We start from the raw sequence: 23,992 nt of genomic DNA on the forward strand, positions 1-23,992 counted from the left end.
TGACGGGAGGGCTTTTCCTGATCGGTCTTCCTTCGCAGCTATTTCGCTTCGACACCCCCGGAATAGGCGAAAATCTACCCGAAGAGCTGCACGTGGTGCTTGTACTTTAGCTCATATCTAACAGTAATTGCCAATCATCGATTGTTATCGATCTATCGCCGTAATGGATTGACTACAAAACCACGCGACAGGCAATCAGATAATCACGCAATCACGTCACACGCTAATCAGAGTAGTGGTACGTGAGCGGTACTGCCGCATCAACGATCTCGTCCTTCTTCTTGCGTGGGACACCTACGAGGTCACAAGCTTCCCTACATCTTCCCCTTCGTAAGCGGAATTACAAATTTCTTGTGCGAGAACTGCGTAGCGTTGGACTCTCCTGGTGGTCATCAAAGGCCGTGTGATAGGAAGAAGGTGATTTCGTGTGAGGATTACCTACGGCCTGAGGACTACGACACAACTTGAGTCAGCGGCCTGGTGTGAGGTTAGGTTACCGAGAGATTTTTTCGAACGCGAATACCTTCGGTCGCGAACGATGAATAACGAGTACCTCTCTCGCAACCACTTGTCGCAGGACATTCCGCGTGTAAAAATTTTGTCACCATCTTTTGTACGTTACTCGCCAAAATATACGCATTCATTTTAACCGAAAAACGGAGTGTTCACTGCCGTTTCGGTTAAAATATGCCGTAAGCATAGTCGACTTTAGTACTAGCCATGTTGAACGAAAAATGGCAACAATGCGAGAGTCCGATTCCGCACTTAATAGAAAGAATACGCAGTATTGTTCGCTCTGTCTATCCAGTACGAAATCGGATTCTCGCAGTGTTGTTGTTTTTCGTTCGGCATGCACAAAATTCGGTATGCACAAAACCATATTTATAAACGTAAGTAATGTTTGTTGCTAATTTAGAAACTAAGGTTGAGCAAGTGTTACATGTATAGAAAAGTTGTTCAGAATGTTGAGTGAGTTTTATAACATATTCCAATTTCGTAAAATTCGGAGAAGTAGCTTATTTTCTGCGTAATTAATTATAAATATGAACAAAGGAATCCCAAAACATTGTCAGTATTTTAGTCCCAACAAATATCAGTATTAATCTCATTTTTACCGCAACTGCGTGTCTTCCACGAAAATATTTTTGACGCTACTTCATCTTTGTAACAAGAAATCAACTGACAAAAATCATTGCTTATGCTAGAGTTACTAGCTTACTTGACTAAAAAATACTTGGTGCACCCTTTTGTAAAGAAGTTCAGTCATAATGGTGACAGAAAGATCCTCTGGTGACAGTAACAATAGTCAGGGGCGACGAATTTCTTCTTCACCGTGGGTCGCTCTCATATGGTCAATGGGTAACGAACAGACTCGCGGGCCACCAGTTCGTCACCCCTGCCCAAAAGGAACTACCGTATTGACATTTGCACCCTTGATGCACACATAGGGTTTCTATAACCGATTGATGTAAACTTAAAGACATTGACCACAATATTATGTGAAAGGTCTGTTTGTCTATAGCTACAAAAGTTTGGTTTGTACAAAATATTAAAAATGTCTACTTCTTCTGTAGTAACCCTATATTTATAAAAATTGAATTTCTTTACAAAGATGCCCACCAAATATTTCTTAGTCAAGTAAGCTACTAATTGTAGCATAAACAATGATTTTTGTCAGTTAATTTCTTGTCATAAAAATAAAGGTGTAGTTCGTACTGCGAAACATGATCTTTCTGTAGCATGTCCAATTAACATCAAAAATATTTCTAATAGAAGACACACTGTAGCGGCAGAACTAAGATCAGAGAGATGTTTGTTGGGATCATAATATTGGCAGTGGTTTGGTAGAAGATTAAATTATTAGGCTTAGCGTTTTCCAATGATATCCATGGATTTGTTTGCCCTAATATCCTAAATCGGGGTTTTCAAACAATTAATGCTTTTTAGGAAATTGGATTCTATAGTGTAGATTTTTCAAAGGATCGCTTTTCTTTACCTTTTTAAGGTTTTTTGAGGAGATTTCTCGCCTTTTTGTAGCATTGAATAAAGGTTTAATTATTGTTAAACAAGCTAATTTTAGCCTAAAAGAGAAATGCTACGCACCTTTTTCAATTAAAGCAACTTATTTAATAAAGTAAGGAATTGGTTAATTTTTTTCATGAAGCCCCATGATATACTCTTGAATAAAGAAGAGTATCCAACGTTGCTAGTCATTAAAAGAACAGGAATTGAAGAGTTGCAAAGTACACAGTAATCAATAACTTACTAATTTCGTAAATAGCTGCAAAATACAGATGCTGAAACATTGAAAGTATACGACTGGTTTACAATGCAAAAGTGATTATTATCGACATAAAAGTAGTACATAATTTGTTTAATATTATTATTCTCTTTAAGCCTGTATACAAGTAGAAAGCAAAACGACTCGTACCAACCACACTGCTGGGGATAAATAACAGTATAATATATGAGGTTTGGATTGCTCTCACCTTCCTCAAAATTGTCGAAGTATTCGTGATTAGGAATTTGTTGAACTGGTCGTCACTTAAGTACATGCGTGTAAGGGTACAGTTTATTTAATTATATCTCTTTTCGGAGATAGTGTAGATACGTTATTCCAATTTTACCTCTTTTCAGTGATAACAAATACACTTTAAGTTACACGACATCTTTTTTAGGAGATACAAAATGTAGTATACAATAGCTGACTATGTTCGGTTACCTTAAAACTAGCTTGCGAGGGAAAAGGACCCTAATGGATCGATATTAGAAGACTTACAAAGGTGTCTCTTCTTCTCGTTCCACAGTTTTCACGTTGCGTGGAACGCTAACTAACAACTGTGCACACGACGGACTTAGTATTCGATACTTATGTTCAAAAGAACACCAAAGCAAAAGTTACAACAGTTTATAAAGGATTTGATTGAAATTTGACTAAGTGGTGCAGCCAAATGACCTATTGCAATTAATGCTTACCTCTGCAGTATGTACAGTGCGTGTTCTGTAATCGCTAAGCTATTATCTATAATTTTGATTAATTTGGAAAAGGGTAGTTTTGGAGTCCTGAAATAAAGTATTCGCAAGAGCATAGTCTAATCTTCTTATTTCCTCGTAAACTACCTGCTGTATAAAATACCAAATATATACTAGGTCAGTCATCAACATACATTAGACACGCATGGTGTCTGAACTACTGATTCTGCCAAAATACCAGGTTACAGGGATACTCGGATATGGAACAACGTTCGTGCCAGAATGTTAAGCGAAATTATGATGTCATGATTAAAGGAAACGTAATAAATGCACCAATTTTGATGAGATTAGGCTTGATCGAAAGATCGTTTCGATGTCAGGGCGGTGACATTAGCGATTAAATTAGGCAACAACAGAGATTTATGCCCTGATGCTTTACGTCCTTATATTGAAAGATTTTGAACTGAGAAAGGCCTCATTCGACAGAGCAAGGTACAATCTAGCTCGCTCTGGTCATGATTTCATCAGATTCTGCTGATGTTCAGTAATATGAGTGTTCAAAGTAAAGCAAAAATCGACAAATTCACAGCCATGAAATCTAAGCATTTTTAGCTAATTTAGAGATTGTTCTGGGCGAAATTATGACCAGATCGGGCTAGATTGAATCTTCCTCTATCGAATGAGCTCTCTCTTAGCTCAAAATCTTTCAATATAAGGACGTAAAGCGTCAGGGCGATTTGGCAGTGTTTTTTGCCAAGTTAGAGGTAAAACAAAGTAAAAACCTGACAAGTTTAGTTCGGCTTAAGCACGCCAGGCGGCGCCTAACCAGGAGGCCTGTGTTGCCCTGATTTGACGCGCGAGTTTCGAGAATTTGCCTACCGCTACACATGCAACTATACGAGCTGCGTGTTTCGTTCATGTCCCACAAGAAATCCTACGAATAGTCATTCCAAGTGACATTGTGAGGTTCGAACAGAAAGTGAGCTCGGCGGTTCGGACCGCTTCGGACCCTAGGCTCTTAAGTGTATACACTTGAGTACTTCATTAACTATTAAAAATATAAAGGAACTATTTACATTAAAATGATTTGTTTTTGAAAAAATAATTATAAAAAAGAATAAAAGAATTATGAAATGATTATTCGCAAAGATATAAATATAAATTTTATGACTTCATATGCGAATACATATTATTAGTAACAATTTGTTACCTCTGTCTGATTACAAATTTTTGGGTGTATTCAATAAAGTGTATAAGGTATTTAATTAACAATTTTACAAATATTTGTATGAAGTTTATGTTAAAGAATGGACTGTCTATAATGAGTATTATCAGCTTAAAATTAGAATATAGAAACTATTAAATGATACTAGCAAGAAAGACGAAAAGTAATTGATATTGTTTGTAGCATACAAATATTTATTACAACAATTTTTTATCGAGAGCATACTTTCTATGTCTCATGGAATGAGTCCTAACACGTATAATAAATTGTATATAAAAAAGTATATTGTCTTATTTAAAAGAGGAACATAGAGATTGAAATCATTGATTTAATAAAGAAAGTTTCACTTTAAGTGTACCTTCGACTTCGTTCTCATTAAAACTTTTACCAATAATTTCAAAATGACCATAATAATTTATCACCTATTGCATAGTGACTGAAAAGGATCCCGCAGAAAATTTCGCTGTGGTGAAATTCTGATAAATCAGCTTCTCATAAAAGAAACTGGTTATCGATGTAGGGGCATCTAGTAACTTTTTGAAACACATTTTAGCTCATCTATTGCATGGCGCAGGGATTCTAGAGGAACTTTTATACAGCTTTTGGTTTCTAGCTATCTACACTGACATGAAGAATAGGAAGCTTCTCGACAGAAAATCCGCAAAATTTTGGTCGATACTATACGAAAGGCAAAATCGATAGGAAATTTGCTTGGTGGGTATTGAGTACGGGTCGCTAGTCCGAAGAAAAGTGCTTTCCTTTCCATTCCTTTCGAAACAAAGTTCTTTGGCCATTTCTTCGAATGTAGGACGTAAGTGTAGTTCCTGTCAGGACACTGAAATCGTTGAAATGAAAGAAATTTCTGTGCGCCAATGTTTCAGATTGCTTCGAGCTCTTTCAGCCTGATCGGTTGCGGGATAGCTTTTTCTATGACAATGGATTGCAGTGTAAAGCGGAACGAACGGACCAGCTAAAAGTATTTGTCTCGATGAAACAGCGGACTCTAAGTTTCGTTTGGCGATTAATCGTAATGAGAAAGGGTCTTTTAGAGAAATGTACGTTTCACACGAACTCACGAACTTGTTCACACAATTGAAATGGGAAGGAGTATTTACTGTCCGATCTTCTACATAAAATTGTGCTCTAGTGGCCGGAACTTCTGACTTGTAATGTGCCGCTCTTCTGGCTCCTGAATGGTATTTCACTCACGGGGCGCCCACCCTGCTCAATAGGTCTTAACCAATTATCTATGTTTGCTCAGTTGTGGGACTTTACCCACACTCTTACCCGTGAAACTTACCCGTGTGTTTCAAAGCGAATCCAGCAACGTCTAATTTATGTACCCTTTTTAATTAAATTTCGAGATATTGTGCCTACAAATTTAGTAATTTTCGTCAGAAGAGAACCTTAGTATTGGTTTCAAGGGGTAATTCGCCATCGGGAGGAAATAATAGACAGCCCGTAGAACCTGCTGGTCAGAAAGGTTCTCTTCCGACGAAAATCACTAAATTTGTAAGCACAATATCTCGAAAATTAATTAAAAAAGGTATATAAATTAGACGTTGCTGGATTCTCTTTGAAACACACTATCCACTGATCTGTAAGAAAATATATAGTTCCATTTAAAGAACCAAACTTGACCATCATATCTCATGTAATAATAATGTTACAAAAAATTCGCCTTCGCTAATAAATTGGCCCCTTCGAATTACGCAATCTTATATGAACAATTTTTTTTTTTTATCTCTAATACTTTTGGAATTAATGCACTGTACAGTGCTCGCTGCGACACCCTGTATATGAAAAAGGTAAGTGTATATGAAAATTTCAATCTAAAATATTCGTTTTTCTCAATGAAAGTGAAAGGAATGATTTCAATCAACACGCTTTCACGAAGAAAAGCAGAAATGTCAGGTTTCAGTGTCCTATGTGTAGTAGATAAATTCAAAATAAGCTAAACAGCGTCTTTAATTACCTTGAAATTTTATTTAAATCCATTTAAGATTGCATCGCGATCTAAACCTCTTACATTTGTTGAAAAAGTAAGTACATATTAATTAAGTATCGGTTAATTCACGATCTGCTAGTAAGTCATTAATGTCACACTTGTTTAAATTGGCAAAGCATTCTGTTTTAACCTCTTGTGATAAAGTAATAACACTGGATATTCCTTCTTCAGTTGTTGGAACAGTACTTTAACAGTATTTTACATTGCCTGGTGCAATTATTTGTGGCCATATTGCTTTCCAACAAGAATTTAGAGTTGAATGTTTTACATCACTTAAAGCTAAAGCAATATTCTTAGCATAACATAAAATATTATATTGTTTCGAAGCTTCTAAAATCGTTAAATGTTCATCATCCTCTAATTTATTATAAATATCCTGGAAAGTACGTTTAATGCAGTTAATTTTGAAGGTAGCAAAGGCTGGATTAAAGCACTTGTATTTGATGACAAAAAGATTATTTTCACGTTTGGATGCTCTAAGTTGGGTGGATGACATGGAGCATTATCTAATATTAGTAGTATTAAAAAAAAAAGACTTGTTTCCTTCATGTAATTTTCTGCTAGTACAAGAAAACAGTTGTAAAATCAATTACAAAAAATCGTATCAGTTATCCATGCCTTTTTATTTGCCACCCAATGTACGGGAAGATCATTTAAGTTTGTTCCTTTCATTACTCGCGGCCAAAGAGCTCGATTTATAAGCAGTGGCTTCATCAAGTGGTCCTCTTATGCGTTACAGCAAAGTAGCAATGTTGTACGACTTTTATTGATCGTAAAGCCACTAACACTACTTGCAATTTGTGTTACAAAAGTTCTGTTGGGGATCTTCTTCCAGAAAAGTGCTGTCTCGTCGGTACTAAATACCTGATTCGCAATCTGTCCGTTTTCTTCAATTATTCTAGTAAATTTTTCAAAAGATGCAGTTTCACCTTTGAATTTAAGGTTCCGTAATGAATATCTCTTTTTGAAGTTTGGAAACCGCCCTTTACTTGCAGAAAAGGTACCCATTTTATCAATTGATTAAATTTGTTCTTTTAACCTGTTAAAAATACGTACACTCTTTTCTCTTATCATTAAACTATCCATGGGAATTTTTTTTGTATGTTGTCGTCAATCCAAATCATCAGTGCTTTCTCCGTATTTTCTATTTCAGGGTTTCTTGTGTACAATAAACACTGTAAACTTCATAAGGTTCCAGCTTATAATAATCCTATCCAGCAGTATAGTAATAATGTCGTCCTCTCAACGTCCAAAGTCACACTGTTTGCTTCCGCACTACGGCCCAGTGGCCAAACACAACGCCTTGTGCGGGTCTAATGCAACAGAATTTCTTTTTGCACCATGCGTTCCGCTAACCGATCTTACAATACTGACTGTATAAAACTGTCAATTTTTAAATTTATAGAAAAATATATACACACTTGACCGCGTAAAATAGGATCGCGTTAATCAATTCCACGTAAATTCAGGTAAATTTGCCGCGTAAAACAAATACTCGCATTAAAAAAGTGCCGCGTAAATTGAGGAGCGAGTGTATTCGATTTGGTACGGTCGTCATTGCTTGAAGTTACCTACGGAGGAGTCTATGAGAGAGACGAATTTTCTCTTAAAGTTAGAACAAGAGACCCGATCTACTGCACAATCTGGTAACGTTGCGGGAAATACGCTTTTAGCGTTGGGTCCTCTCAGAGTTAAGGGCCTAGGGTAGTCACGTGACTTTTCGATGGTTTCGTCAGTATCTGCTGTTACACTTTTCCTTACAGAATTAACATTATCTACAGACATGTGACTGCTTAATGAATGCGAGATGGAGCTACACTGTGATTCCCCCTCCACTATACACACTACTGCACGAGCCGTATGTACGTGAATTCGGCCCTTCGGATCACTTCGGATAGCTTCGGAAAGACGAGAGAGAAGGCAAATGTCAAATCTTACTCTCTCCCGCGTTTCTAAAAGCGGCAAGCGGCATTGAGCGGTACGAGTCACTCGCGAAATATTTCGAGTGTAATTCGAATGTAAAAGATGATATACTTACAAGTTTTACATTTTCTACGTTCTTGATACCAGCCTTTAAAAAACAATTAAAACAGGTTCATGATGATTTCCTATTAATTTACCTACAAACAATAAGAGTGAAAGGATTTTACTTATCTCTTTGTATATGTGGCGAATTATTTCCAAATGGTTTTTCCTCCGGGTTTGGTCTGGCTATATGCAAAATAAAAGGAGACGTTGCTAAAAATACATTAATTTAATAGATTTATTTTCTAATTAGTTATAATAAAACTAATTAGTTATAATAAAACCAATACTGCGGCTTCTCCTGTACTTCTATTTACGGACTTTCTTTTTGAAGTCCTGGCACTGTAATATAAAAAACAGACACATGTTATTCCCGAAGTTTACTTCGTTCTTGAACAAAAAATGAATAGATGAATTACTTAGCGCTTTAGCATTAGATCATCTATGATCTACGTACCTTTTGTCGCCATGCCTCCTCTAAAGCTTGCGCCGACGCCGACGCCGACGCTGACGCTGACGCTGACGCCGACGCCGACGCCGGAATCGGTACAAGCTTTAGAGGAAGCATGGCGACAAAAGGTATGTAGATCATAGACGATCTTATGCTAAAGCGCTAAGTAATTCATCTATTCATTTTTTGTTCAAGAACGAAGTAAACTTCGTGAATAACATGTGTCTATTTTTTATATTACAGTTCCGGGACTTTAAAAAGAAAGTCCGTAAATAGAAGTACGGGAGAAGCCGCAGTATTAATTTCATTATAACTAATTAGAAAATAAATCTATTAAATTAATGTATTTTTAGCAACGTCTCCTTTTATTTTGCATATAGCCAGACCAAACCCGGAGGAAAAACCATTTGGAAATAATTCGCCACATATACAAAGAGATAAGTAAAATCCTTTCACTCTTATTGTTTGTAGGTAAATTAATAGGAAATTATCATGAACCTGTTTTAATTGTTTTTTAAAGGCTGGTATCAAGAACGTAGAAAATGTAAAACTTGTAAGTATATCATGTTTTACATTCGAATTACACTCGAAATATTTCGCGAGTGACTCGTACCGCTTAATGCCGCTTGCCGCTTTTAGAAACGCGAGAGAGAGTAAGATTTGACATTTGCCTTCTCTCTCGTCTTTCCGAAGCTATCCGAAGTGATCTGAAGGGCCGAATTCACGTACATACGGCTCGTGCAGTAGTGTGTATAGTGGAGGGGGAATCACAGTGTAGCTCCATCTCGCATTCATTAAGCAGTCACATGTCTGTAGATAATGTTATTTCTGTAAAGAAAAGTGTAACAGCAGATACTGACGAAACCATCGAAAAGTCACGTGACTACCCTAGGCCCTTAAGCGCCGTCGTTTGGCACGGGCAAGTCTCAATTTTAAAAAATCGGATAGTCATGGTTGTATATCCACACTGATTTACGAATTTATTTATACTGCGGTGTTCTAGGTTGGGCGTAATTTTTCAGTTCTAACTTGATTTTTGAATTTTCGAACAAAATTTCGTTTAAACAAATTTTGATGCAATTTTACATATTTATGCAATAAAATGAATATTATAAATGTCTTCATTTGATCAGAATTAATATCATATTATTATAACATAGAAGTATAACTTCATTATATTCATTTCTGAAATTCGTTTCAGTGACCCAGATTAAAATTGAAATAAAATTTTGTTCAGTAATTAGATTTGTGTATTTATTTTCAAACTATTCGAATTATTTTTTTTTCTCTCACAAATTTTATTAAATCATTCGGCGTGTAATATTTATTTTTGCAATGCTATGAAAGAGGTATGAAGTATACTCACCAGGAAGTATCGCAGGCATGTGTCAAGGTGAGGTATCTCGCACCCAGGCCGTAAAATGTCCTGAGAACACCCAAAGAATTCCCGAGGGAGTGACCACCTTCGACGCCGATAAGACTCGCGATTTTGCCTTCTCGGTGCGCCTCGATAAGACCTATGTATATGAAAAAAGTATTCGTCACTTCATTTTTCATCAAACGAGAGAGAGAGATGTTCAAAGCATCTACATTTAATCTTCTTTTATACGATTTGAAACTTGCTGGAAAATTCATATAATGCTTGTATCTAACACTACAGTCTAAACATTTAAATTAAATTAAATGTTATTACACTTTGCCCCCCCCCCCCCCCCCCCCCCCCCCTGTAGCTCCCACTGGTCTAAATAGCTTTGAGACGAATCCTATTTGAAAATATTGACAAATTATAAACTATGGATGGACATACAGTTAACAGTGACATACAGAAAGTTCTGGTACCGATATCGTATGATAGTATATGTACTCATATTTTATAAACGGAGTTTCTGTCTGTTTTATGAACAATGTCCAAAAACTGACCACTATGTTTTAATGACGTTTTATCTACCTTTTTATACATATGCTTAAATTTTCTGCAATTTGTTTCGTTCAATAATGCTAGACTTTTGTCTATAAAATTGTATAGTCGAATAGCTAGACAGAAAATTCCAGTGTTAGTATTATATCATTAAAAATACAGACAGTCACATACAAGGAAAACTTTTCTTTAAAGAAGTAATGAATATCAGTGAAAAATGCAAGAGAAAACATAAGTGCTTAATGTTTACGTTCCTTGTTAAAGTTGTTCAGACATGTTACTACTTTTTATAGTAAGGAATTACACTACTTCATACATAAATTATGTATAAATCACAAATAAGAATTGATAATATAGATTTATGTTGATTTTCATTAGTTTCAATAAGTATCCCATTGTATCCTACCAATTCGACAAAACGGGATGATTTCACTTTTTTCAAAGAAATACAATTTCACAGAAAATGATCAATCATAATTAAATGAAAACTATATATTATACGTTATACTAAAGTCGGGCCGCTCTGAGAGAAGGAACCGATTTTCCTTTCCTTCGGTCTACCGTTTCCTCCCACTCCCACGACCATTTCTTTGGGCCCAGCCCTCTTTAGTGCTATAGTCCTTCTTTGGTATGTGTAGGTACTAGAGGTGAGCGGGTACCCGGAATTTCAGGTTCACGTGAGTATCTGACATATATTTTACGGCTAGCTCAACTATTCTGGGTACCCGACTCTTTGTCTATCTCTCTTGATTCTTTCTTTCGAGCTATCCGAAGCAGTCGAGGTACCCGATAATTTAGATGTGTTGGGTACCCACCCGGGCACCTACCGGTTTTAAAAATAACCGACCTGATTACTCGGGTACCCGTGACTTCGGATACCCTAGTGGTTTCTAGTATGTGTGTATACCGAGTATCTTTTACTCCTCCAGGCACGTTTTGATTACATTTTTTGCGGCGTGTGTCGAATAGACAATCAATGTCCTGCTGGTGAGAATGTAGGAAGAAGGGCCTGCGCTCGCAACAACACAAGAGGGTGGCGAGCTTGAAGACGTGGAGGTGGGCATGAAAGGAAATGACAGATCGAAAGAATGGGAAAATCTGTTGCCGATTTTAGACATTTTCTCATGTATGATCAGAAGATTAAAGGCGTTTGATGCTCTTTTTGGGATTAATAGCGAAGGCGTCCAAACATACAAAAACTCGGAGTAATAAACCCAACGAACACATTCTGCAATTGTAAAAGACCACAGACCGTTCCGTTCGAGACAAGGTCTCTACAACTACAGCGATTGGAAACATCAGCAAGCCAAAGTGCAACACGAAGAAGCTTAATCGAGCATTCATGCCGTAACAAGCGCAGATAAGCAACTTAACGTTGGTGAGAGTGGCAGACCGTTCCGTTCGTGACAATGTACCGACCGTTATAGCGACTGAACTCTATACAAATCAAAAGTCGCTTAGAGATGCATAATCCATGAAGTCGATTATCTTTCTTATTCTAAAAGAATCAGGGGACCGCTCCTAAGTTATTTTTAATAACTGAGGCAGCGACTCAGAATTCAGCAGATCAAGATTGATGTTCGACATAACTTCTCCAAATCTCACGCCGCCTACATTATCGACATCAACAGAACACGTCGCGCTAATCTCACTTTCTACGTACTCGTGTATAAAATACGACTCGAAACGGACAATCATTATTGTTATTAACCATTAGAACACATCCCGCTAGTGTTTAAATTAAGAATTGGTTACAAATGATATCGATACTCGATGTTTAAGTTACGTCACGCACTACCGTGCTCAAGATAGTTAATAATTGTTGATATCATTTCGTTCTTTTCAGTATTTGATTATGCAATAAGTTTGAATAAATTATTAATGTTAAAGAGATCCAAGTCGTAGATTTCACTCTTTTACCACAAGTCACACGAACTCACACTATCCTAAATTCATGAGAAAGCCCCTCTCCTCTCGAAACCTGTTCCTTCCTTTTCGCCTAATGCATTGGAACATTGCAACAGAGACAACCAGTAATAGAATACATAATCCTAACAAAAAACTTTAAAAAAGTAAAAAGATTACGCCAAATACATGAAAAAGGCGGTACTGTGTCACAAAAAGATGTGAAATCGAAATCAGATGCAAGTACATACAGGTGCTTTCCAGCAATGTGCAAAGGCTACACCGTGTAGTGTAATGTACGATTCGGTGCTTTTTAACTACGCTTAAGATGACACATCTATGCACAGCTAAAATGCTGTGTTCGATTTGGCGAGGCCATGCAAGGTTAAGGCGTCGATGAATAAGAATTATTTAGAAATTGCAAACTAATGAAAGTGTACGCAATGTGTTAAAACTTTATTTAAATTAATGAGTCAGTTGCACGTCTGTGAAAGGCAAGGTATTGATATCGATAAATGACCTTAGAAATATTTTAAAAAGCAGCAATGAAAATCTAGACATATTGTCAGAGTTTTAAATTCACAAATTATCTGAAAGTCTGCGAGAGAAGGTATGTTGTTAATGATCTAAGAATACCTTGCCTGGCCACGCCAAGTCGAACACAAAATTTTAGCTGTGCATAGATGTGTCATCTTAAGCGTAGTTGGAAAGCACCGAATCGTACATTACACTACATGGTGTAGCCTCTGCACATTGCTGGAAAGCACCTGTATGTACTTGCAACTCATTTCGATTTCACATCTTTTTGTGATACAGTACCACCTTTTTCATGTACTTGGCGTAATCTTTTTACTTTTTTGAAGTTTTTTGTTAGGATCTCACTTCTTTTACAAAGATAATTTGCATAGGAAATGATCTCAGATAATTTTTAATATTATACATTATATAGTAAAATATACAAAATGGTTTTTGCACATTTATCGTGCATAAACATCCGCAGTTTAGTAATAACAACCATAATTAACACCTTTCGAAGTAAAATATATATGCATTTTTAGCACTTTATGGTCAAACTTGCTTTTCTATTCGTAAATCATCAACGGATACCCATGTTGTGCCCTTACCCCTCACCATACTCATGTAATGACTCGTGTAATGGTAGAAATTTTCCACTTTTGTTGTTCCACTACGATTGTGATCGAACAAAAGTAATTTTGCAATAATAATTTCTTTAGATTCAGTTATATTAACTTTCTTCATTATGTTTGTATTTGAACTATCATAATTATTGCAAGCATCTGTCATGTTTATCCATCCTGTGAAATTATGTTTTATTATGTCTTGAAATTCAAATGATTTTTTTAACATCTTGGACAGTGCAAGGTGTACCACACAATTTATACTGATAGTAGTACTTGTATAATTATATTTGTTGTAATAACCATACATTTCTATAATAGTAATTTTTCTTCGAATATTTATTATATCAATATTTGGAATTTCTGTTGCATTACAGAAGAGAAATTTATCAACTAGTTAATTACAAACTGAAAGCAGTTAAAACAATGAAATGATAATGTTTTAAATGAGAATTCTGGCTGCAATTTGTTGGAACATATTTCGCACAAGCATGTCACAAGTTTTTAAAAACTTGTGCGAATGAAGATGCTTCTCCGTTCTATAACCTTCTACTACAGGTAACCTCCCTGCCGGTGCGTCCGAAATGCCATTCGAAACTTGGCAGGTTCTCTTTCCAGTGACGACCGCCGAGCCCTGCCGGATGATCCCAAGAGTCGACGAACGAAACATGTGTTAGTTCCTTTTGGCTGAATGTGTGCGTGTAACGTGTATACGTATTATGTTGACGAAAATTTTCCTGAAGAATAAGAATCATATGAAGAATCAGAAGAAAAATCATATAATTTTCGACTGATCCATGACATGATATTACGATATCTCTCTCATAGGTTGACCGATTTTATTGAATTTGGTCTTATTGGAAATCTCAGATGCGGTTTACATAAGAAAAATGCTTTTAAATTTAGAAAATATTGCCCGTGTGATGAGATATTAATGAAATAAGTTTCAGGTAAGGTTGGAATTGCCGATTCTCCTGTAAAGATACACGGCAGCGACAGTCGACATATACATATATACAGGGTGTTCTTCTTCATGTACTTGGAGTCGAGACACTACCGCGTGTTTAGATAAGTAAATTGTATTGCGTAGTTGAGCAAATTTCAAATTCGATTTTCTCGAAAGCAAAGCCTCGGATGAAAAAATTGAATACTAAACTTTTTCCTTATTTTTTTTATGTAGAATTTCTGCCTAGTCAGTTGTACCATGATTTCCCACCGACCCTGTATACAGGTCTGCGCTTTCTATGGTACTCTAGAAGCATTCCCATTTCCCCGTTTACCCCTCATACGTCTAAAACTGTACTTCGGTACACCTACTGTATTCGGTCAATATTTAAAGTCAATTTTCTCTAAAACGAAGTAGTCTAAAATATCGACAATTTTTATTTTACATATTCATCTTATTTTTTCATGTAGAATTACTCCCGTTCCGTTTATGCCATCAGTTCTGACACACCTTGGATATTTGTACTAATATATATCAATAATTCAGAAACGACTATTTCTTTAATTATGTCAATATTGTAAGAGATGAGCGACTTTTGATTATTCTTTAGAACCAATAATATTACAATATTGGTAGAAATGATTGTTATGATTATTAAACTGCGGATATTTATGTAAATTCAAATTTTTATAAATAGTGAATTAGTAGTAAAAATAGTAAAGTAACGTATACTTTACTTTTGATGTGTTGAATATTTATGCATGTTATGTTTTGTTTCATATTATAGTAAAATAGGCCTGAAACGAAGGAAAAGCCTCAGCATGTATGTATTTTAAAGAAATCATTGAAAAGAAAAGGCCCTGTTCTTTCGAATCATGCGAATCGACTGCTCGCGATTAAATGAGCGAATGAACCGTTCACGTTATATGAGTTCACATATATGCGTTTTGTCCGCGCAGATTGAGGTGCTTAAGTTTCTTATATGTGCCTGATAGTGCGTTCAAACGTGCACAACGTTATACATGTGATCTATTGTATTTGTTTCTTCACTGTGCAGCGTCTGGCTGCAATGTCAAACGTCTATCGCTGCTCTACTCTACATGTTGCTCTCATGCACTTCGATCTTAATGATCAACATCAAAGTGAACTGACTGTCAGGATATGTTGAACACACTCCAGTAACCGGATTCTGTTAATTTCTACCGATAATTGTCGTTGCCGATAGCGAGCTCTATCGACAGTTGTCGATGAATGCAATTCTACAACATGAACCTATCGATATTTGATGTTAAAACTCTCTTAAGGGGGCAGACTCCTTCGGGGCCTACTCCGAATCGATTGAAGCGCTGTTGCGAAAAAACGGGCATTAGTGAAAACATATAATTTATACATGCAACATTTGATAATGTGGCATCTAGCGTTATTCTGTTGAATTACAAATGAGAAGTGCGAAGGTATAATTGCCAAATCGCATCGTAGGAAAGTTCTGTCACGCTGTTGCCACATCAATTACAATTTTATGCATAAGTAAATCTCTACTGAATACGCCTTGAGCCGCTATTTTGCTTCATACGGAATATAGAAAAGGACGGTGCGAGCGAGAAAGAAAGAGTATCACGAATGAAACAATACATATGTGCCCAAATTTATGAAAGTGGTCTAAGAAACAACATTTTCGTATGAGATTCACACAAAATTTCACATTTATAATAAATTTTCATTAATCAAGACTAATTACAATGTTACGTAATAATGTCGACTCCATTTACAGCTTTTGGGGTTCGATCTGATCCAAACTTGAATAATGCTTTTACTCAAAATATACTACATGGTAGTAAATGACATTCGACTGGCAAAATTGGACCCAATAATAAATTGGTGAATTGAGTTGAGTGGTATAATTGTAATCTGTGAAAAGGTATACGAAAATTAGAATTATTTAAAATAAAAATTGAAAACAAAAAAAATTAAAAGCTACCACGAGATTCGAACCCGGCACCTGCAGACTATGAGGGAATGCCTAATTCTCACTAAACTAAGGTACTTTCGTGTAAAATGAGTGGATTAAACTATAACTTATGGAACAATTCCAATTGTTTGTTTACAGTAAATAATAACTATTGAAGAATAATGATTCGTAAACCACCTTTACTTGCTACATTTTTATCGATGCAAGGGTCGTCACACTGAACCTCTCGTGCTGTTTGCAACGAGTGCAAGACGTTGCGAGTATTCATTAGCAATGTTATTATTTATACATTTAGTGAACAATAAACAACATGTATCATAATATAATGACAAAAACATTATACGGGTACATGTTTTTCGTAAAACCACTCGTTTCAGGGCCCAATTTGGCAAAATGTAGTCTTAACTACGAATCCTATTATTTTGTTTATAACGTAAAAATTCAAAATTCTATTTTCACCGTATTTTGTGTTTTGGTTCATAGTATTTGCATACAAATTTGCAAAACGATCGATCAGCATGTTTTCAGTGAAAACAACGACAATATACTATTTTTTAATATATTTTTTAAATAAATTGATATTTTTAAAAACTATTTACATACGTGGATTCGTCGTTCAAAAATACATAATCGCCCCATTTATATCATTTTGCTATACGCACTAGTTTTGGAGATATTAAACGAAATATGTTTTCCACCCCCAACTTTGGGGGTCGTTTTCACACCCTTTAGATGAATTAGAAGCAATAAAAAAAATACGTGTCGAATATTTTCGGCTATTCTACAATCCTACAAAGTATCATCAAAATCGGAGACTTTTACCTCGCGATGCTCCCTTATTAGTAAGAATCAAAATCTCGGCTGGAGTTGGATTCGTTCAAGTTTTCCTGATGGGCAGAATTGTAATATGTACATACATATATGTGGCAACAGCGTGACGAAACTTTCAATACGTTTTGGCAACTAAGCCTTTCTTGCGTCTGTATTCGTATATTCGATGAATACGCCATTCAGCTGTCAAATTCTAGATTACATTTACCGACTGATCTGTATTTTTATCGATGCTGATGGTAATATGACCAAATTGATTGAGATATACCATCAGCGCTTCTAACGGCAAATCGTTGAACTATTTTTGTGTCAAAACGGGTGCACAACGAAAATTACGCTTTACGCCTTCAAGAAGTGTTAAATTGAGGAAAATCGCATTTTCACGATATTGTGCTAATTCAAGGAAGGGTGCTCTGGTGTGCTATGAGTGAAAAAATCATTAAATCGTGAGATATTTGCGAAAATGTCACTTCGGCAGCCATCTTGCTAGTTTACAACAGCGTCTGTTTCATGCTTACAGTTTGTAATTTTACAGTTTTCTCAACGTATAGTGTTTATTGGAGTTTAAACGGACCAGAGCACCCTGTAGTGAAGTCTACTCGTGGGTTCTGTACCCGCGAAAAATTCATTTATGCAAGTATCGAGACGTAAAGCGTAATTTGCGAAACCGTTTGCCCAGCTCGCTCATCGCGTATACGTGTATGACTTTCTTTGCTAGTGTGAGTGCACGCACACAGCTCAAAACACAAGGAGTCTGCCCCCTTAAAGCTATTTACTCATAATGATAATCATCGACTTCGGAACATCGAATGTTCCGAAACTCATAAAGGTTGCCAAAGATGCTAACGACAGTTTTCGAAGAGCACGTTAGTCATATTTTGAAGGGTTATTTTGGTTATGTATGCTACGGTTATTCGAAACCGTGGCGTATAAGATTGTGAAAAAAGATTATACATTAACTTGCTTGTGAGTTACGCGAGTTGCTTGTTATGGAATAGTAATTCATATAGTTTTGAATATTCCCAATACTCAAAACTTGTATTTGACGAATAAATATTTATGGGTCCAAGCATTTTTACATTTTCGGTAAGAGAAATAGAAGAAGTTTCAATTACTGAGCGTGTAACTACATAGTCTTGGATACTGTCGATTTATACAAAGCAATAACGTAATTCCATAAGAAGAAATTTAAATTTCCCTCTGTATTATGAAAGTGCAACTAAATCTATTTTCATACAATAAGGAGATCGTTGCATATATCTCAAAATAAAGATTCACTACTGCAATGATCATTGACGCCTCAAAATCCTAGTAATATTCAAAAACTCTAACAAATTTATCGATACCACCAAATTTCCGGTTTGCATCGCTAAGCCTCTATAACGCTGTTTAACAGAATTGCCGTTTATCGACGCCATCGATTGCGTAGGCTACAAACATTAATATGTATCGATACCAATAATTGTCGGTAGAAATTAGCAGAATCCCGCTACAGGCGGACAAACCGTGCCGGATCACAATATGGCACGAATAAAAATTCATCGCATGAATCAACTGCTTTAGTGTGACACCTCTCATATTATTCTGTGTGTTGCTGAAGTGCAAACACGCTACAGGCGATCGATCCGTGCAGACGAAACGCAAATGTGACGCTGGCCTAATTGTTATAAACTAATATAAATTATAACAAACCATTAACTGAACAAGAGGGAAGAATTTTTCACCTATCCATATCTGAGGTCTATTTTTACTTGAGAATTTGTCAAATGTTACTTGTATCACCATAGAATTTATTACAATAAAACGGATCTCTTAGTAAACAATATTTTTAGTCCATCAAACAATAAAGAATAGATATTTCTAAAGACACTTTTCTCGTGTCTATTAAAATTTCTACTAGCATACGTAGCTTTGTAAGTATTTGTTTTCGAGGTATGTTTATTTATTATGTCCTACAAGGTCAGAAAAGGTTTTACTTTTCTGTACAGAAATAATGGAGTAAGACTGATGTTCTGTCTTCCATGTTATCAACGGAACAATTTTATCTTATAGAGGGTGTCCCAAAATAAGTGTAAGTCCTGAAAAGGGGTGATTTCTGGGGTAATTCAAAGCAACTCTTTCCGTAGCGAAAATTTCCTCCGAGCCTTCGTTAACGAGTTATTAATGAAAAACATCAACCAATCAGAGAGCGCCTACAGCGGACGGACGGCTGTCCAGTGACAGGGCACAACTATAATATCAATGTTTCAGTACTTTTTACCAATTACAGCAACTAATATGTCCAATTTCCGTTCATTCATTATGAAATAAGTATTATTGTACAGTTTTCAATGTTTGAATACAGAGGAAAATAACGTACAATCCGTAGGAACTACGAAAACATTGCTTTTTATTTTTTTTACTATGGCATTACTTTACTAAATCGGCATTTTTAAATTCTGTTTCTTCGTTTTCTATTTTTCACAGCTTAGATAATTAATTTAAAAATCTGAAAAAATTCTATAATATGTTTTGCGATAGGTAATGTATTCCTGATTTTTTTCATAATTTTCCATCTATTAGTTTAAGAGAAATTGAGCAATAACATAGAGATCTTGAGTTTCTGGTACAAGACTCAAGCACAGCAAGTAGTAAACGCTACGTGTAGCTTGTGCCCTGTCACCGGACAGCCGTCCGTCCGCTATAAGCGCTCTCTGATTGGTCGATGTTTTTTATTAATAACTCGTTGACGAAGGCTCGGAGGAAATTTTCGCTAAGGAAAAAGTTGCTTAGAATTACTCCAGAAATCATCCCTTCTCGGGACTTACACTTATTCTGTGACACCCTGTATATGTTGGTCTTACAGTACTCACCTTTTACGGAGGTAACCAAAGTTAAATGTTGAGCATTCATCTCGGCGAGGCGTCGGATCACGTCGATCTGTTCCAGCGAAAGTTGAACTGCGTTTAGTTGGGCAGCACCGCAAGGAACATAGGCGGACCAAAACTAAAACACAGATTTAACGAATGTTATCAATAAATCGTGTTTCAGAAACAAATCAGAGAATCAGAAATCAAGTAGTTAGAGATACAAGTAATAGCTACAAATAAATATTGGTAGGCTGTATTTAGGTCCTAAATTATATAGCAGGTTCCTACTGCTACAACTGCACCACGCAGACGAATTTTCGAAGTACGCAGTCAATTTTGTTCGCAATACTGTTCCCACTGGCGCAATATGCGGCCACGCATGGTCCTCAGGACCACTTGAAAGAGTCGAATTAGTGATGGTATGGGGTCCAAATTTACGACCACTCGCGCACGGATAGGATTGTATGCGCACCATGTCTAGAATAACATGCCATCTCGTGCATACGCAAATGCAGACGCACATCGATATTATTTATTACTGTTAACTAAATACACATTAATACAAGTAAAACCATGATACTTGTAGTTATAAACAACAATAATTATGTGATTATTATAGCTAGACAAGTTATTTTTTAAGAAATCGTGTAATTGTAATGCAATGTTTGTATGTATTATTAAATTATAATTATATACTTTTTCAACTTCAAATCATTCTGTAGTTTAAAGAAATATAATATCTTGTAGCCACATTTTTTTGATTTTTTAAGAAGGTCGTAGTAGATATAAGAAATGTAATTTTTCCTTTAATTGTAATTTTATTTTTGTTGTAATTGCAATAGGAAACATCTGAACATTTATGGATATAGAAAATTTGTCACAGAGGTCAACTAAATATTAGAACTCGAAATGCTTGGAATACTCCATACGTACTTCTTCGTCCCAAAAATGAGAATGACTCCCAAATGAAATATTATTCAAAAACTCTACATAGAATAATGTCATAGTTTCACTTGAATTGTTAATCAATTTTTAGAATACTTTCAAAAGATAGGGTAATTATTAAGGATTACGTATTCCTCATAAATTCCTTTGAAACTTTTTTATAACATGCATTTTGATACGTAGATTAATTAACCTAAATGAAATAATTGTTGCTCTCTTTTGGTTTTTGAGATAAAAATTGTGATATGTTTGAAAATTATGGTCACGGGCACTTCGATATCAGTCGTACAGTACTGGCAAGATGGATACTGTACGCATGCGCTTAAAGTAATGCGCCAAATGATGCGCATACGTATTGTTACAGTTTTAACCGAACTGTTGTTGCGCAACTTTGAGAAAATAAATAAAGACAGCAACTTATTAATTGAGTTCTTAATCGAACATAGATTGTTATCTAGAACAATAAACTGTGAAAAGCATGGGTGTAAAATACACATATGTAAAGAAAATTTATTATTTTCTTGTCGAAAGACATTTTATATAAAAAATGCCCATAAAAGACGGCAGAAAATGCAATGCGATTTTCGAAGGAGTACACAAAAAGGCACATGGTTTGCATATTCCAATTTGGATACAGCAACAACATGCCGATTTGTTGCATACTTTTTACTAATAAAGCCACCACGCTTAAAGTTTTTAGAAAATAAATTACAGTTATCTGAACCAACAATAGTAGATTGGTCGAGTCTTTGTCGTGAAGTAAGTGTTATTTATTTATTTATCATACAATGTTTCACAAGAAATCAAATAAATCCACTTTATATAAACCAACTGTGACATATATTGTAATTATAGATAATTTTGTTCAAAAAAATTCACAAAAATTAGGGGGGTCAAGGACAATCGTCGACATTGATGAAGCCATAATTGGCCGTAGGAAATATAATAGAGGCCGAATAGTAATAGGAAATTGGATATTCGGTGCAATTGAAAGAGATTCTAAAAAATGTTTCTTAGTTTCTGTGCCTAACAGTGTTACGTTCCGGTTAAATCATGCCGTAATATGTATAACATTTTAACAGAAGTATTGCTTCAAACCGAGTGTCCCTATAACCTGGTATTTTGACAACCTCAGCGTTACACTAACCAAGTAGGTGTCAAACGTGTGTCGATGACCGACTTAGTATATAATTCGCGTTTTCAGAATAGATTTCACCAGAGTAAGCATCAATTGCGGCAGGTCATTCGGTCCCACCATTCGAACAAAAATCCAATCAACTCCTTTAAAACCTGCCGTAACCTTTGTCTCACGCCGATTCCTTTACCAATATTCAAGTAAGGAATATTTCGCCCGTCCGTAGTCAGTATCACGCGACGTAAAACCACAAGTGAAAACCTTTGTAAGTCTCCTAAAGACGAGCCATTAGGTCTTCGTTACTCGCTACCATCATAGTTATAAGGTAAATCAATTATTGTAGTAACGTCTCATTTTATCTCCGAAACGAGATATAATAAATTAAACTATTGGTACACATATACGTAAGGGGTTAAGTGATAACAGCCTGACCAATTCCCGATTCCCGAACATTCCGACGATCCCGAGGAAGGTATACATAGCCTAAACCTCTTATAAATACTGTATATAGTCCCCGGTAGCGTACACGGGACGTAACAACAGAAATCTAGCAACGTTACTAAATATCATACAAGAGTGAATTTCGCACGGGACAACAGTTATTTCAGATTGTTGGAAATCATATGATTGTTTATCCAACCATAATTTCCTGCATTTAACAATAAACCATAGTTACAATTTTGTGGATCCAGACGTAGGTACGTTTCGCACATGAGCTCATTACATAGACTAATTAATATAGTATATGAAAAAACGTGTTTAGGTGCACACATTCAAACAATTGAACGATTATGGAGAGATGTACATAGCAATGTACCACGGTATGGAACTCGAGAAGCGCATATGATGGCGTACTTAGTGGAATTCATCTTTAAGCGAATGTACCCTCATAAAAAACGAATTTCTGCAATTTTTTAAATGCATTTCGGATTTATACCCATCAAATCCACAGAGTAATGAAGCAAGCAGTTCTAGTCATGAATAATTAACACTCTATGTTCGATTAAGAACTCAATTAATAAATTATCTAATACAAAACAGCCCTTTTCAAGGCTAACACATTTCAACGTAGTGACACTAAAGGAACAAACTATTATTTTATGCTTCACAAATGTAGAAAGTCTTAGTTTGCGAGTTATATACCAAGAGGTTTTAAATTCCTTCTTTAGAGACCATAAGCGGGGTGTGAGGGCGCAATTCTCACGCACACCGGAGGCCAGGGGCAGATAAATCTAGCAGGCTAGATTGAACCTTCCTCTATCGAATGAGCCTTTTTCCAGCTCAAAACCTTTCAATATAAGGACGTAAAGCGTCAGAGCGATTTGGCAGTTCTTTTTGCCAGGTTAGAGATAAAACAGAGTAAAAAACTGACAAGTTTAGTTCGGCTTGAGCACACCCGGCGGCGTCTAATTAGGTGGCCCGTGTTACCCTGAGTTGGCACGTGAGTTTCGAGAATTTGACGCACCACTACACATGCAACTATACGAGCTGCATGTTTTGTTCATGTCCCACAAGAAGTCTCATGAAAAGTCATTCCGAGTGACATTGTGAGGTTCGAATAGAAAGTAAGCTCAGCGGTTCGGATCGCTTGGGACGGCTTCGAAAAGATTCGGAAAGAAGCATGAAATACTTAAGTCCAAGTTACCGGTAAGCGCATCGAGGCACACGCAGTT

General features: G+C 36.1%; 1 protein-coding gene across 1 annotated transcript in view; it reads right to left on the reverse strand.

Moving 5' to 3' along the window:
• Nucleotides 1–23,992, reverse strand: part of LOC143179325 (dipeptidase 1) — a 418,835-nt gene that overhangs the window by 107,206 nt on the left and 287,637 nt on the right. The window contains exons 5-6 of the mRNA XM_076378510.1: nt 20,243–20,375; nt 10,049–10,199 (exon numbers count right to left, since the gene is read on the reverse strand). Coding sequence (XP_076234625.1) covers nt 10,049–10,199; nt 20,243–20,375 — 284 coding nt within the window. The remainder of the gene's footprint in view (nt 1–10,048; nt 10,200–20,242; nt 20,376–23,992) is intronic.

The sequence above is a fragment of the Calliopsis andreniformis genome, chromosome 5 (assembly GCF_051401765.1).
Source record: "Calliopsis andreniformis isolate RMS-2024a chromosome 5, iyCalAndr_principal, whole genome shotgun sequence".
Taxonomy (NCBI): domain Eukaryota; kingdom Metazoa; phylum Arthropoda; class Insecta; order Hymenoptera; family Andrenidae; genus Calliopsis; species Calliopsis andreniformis.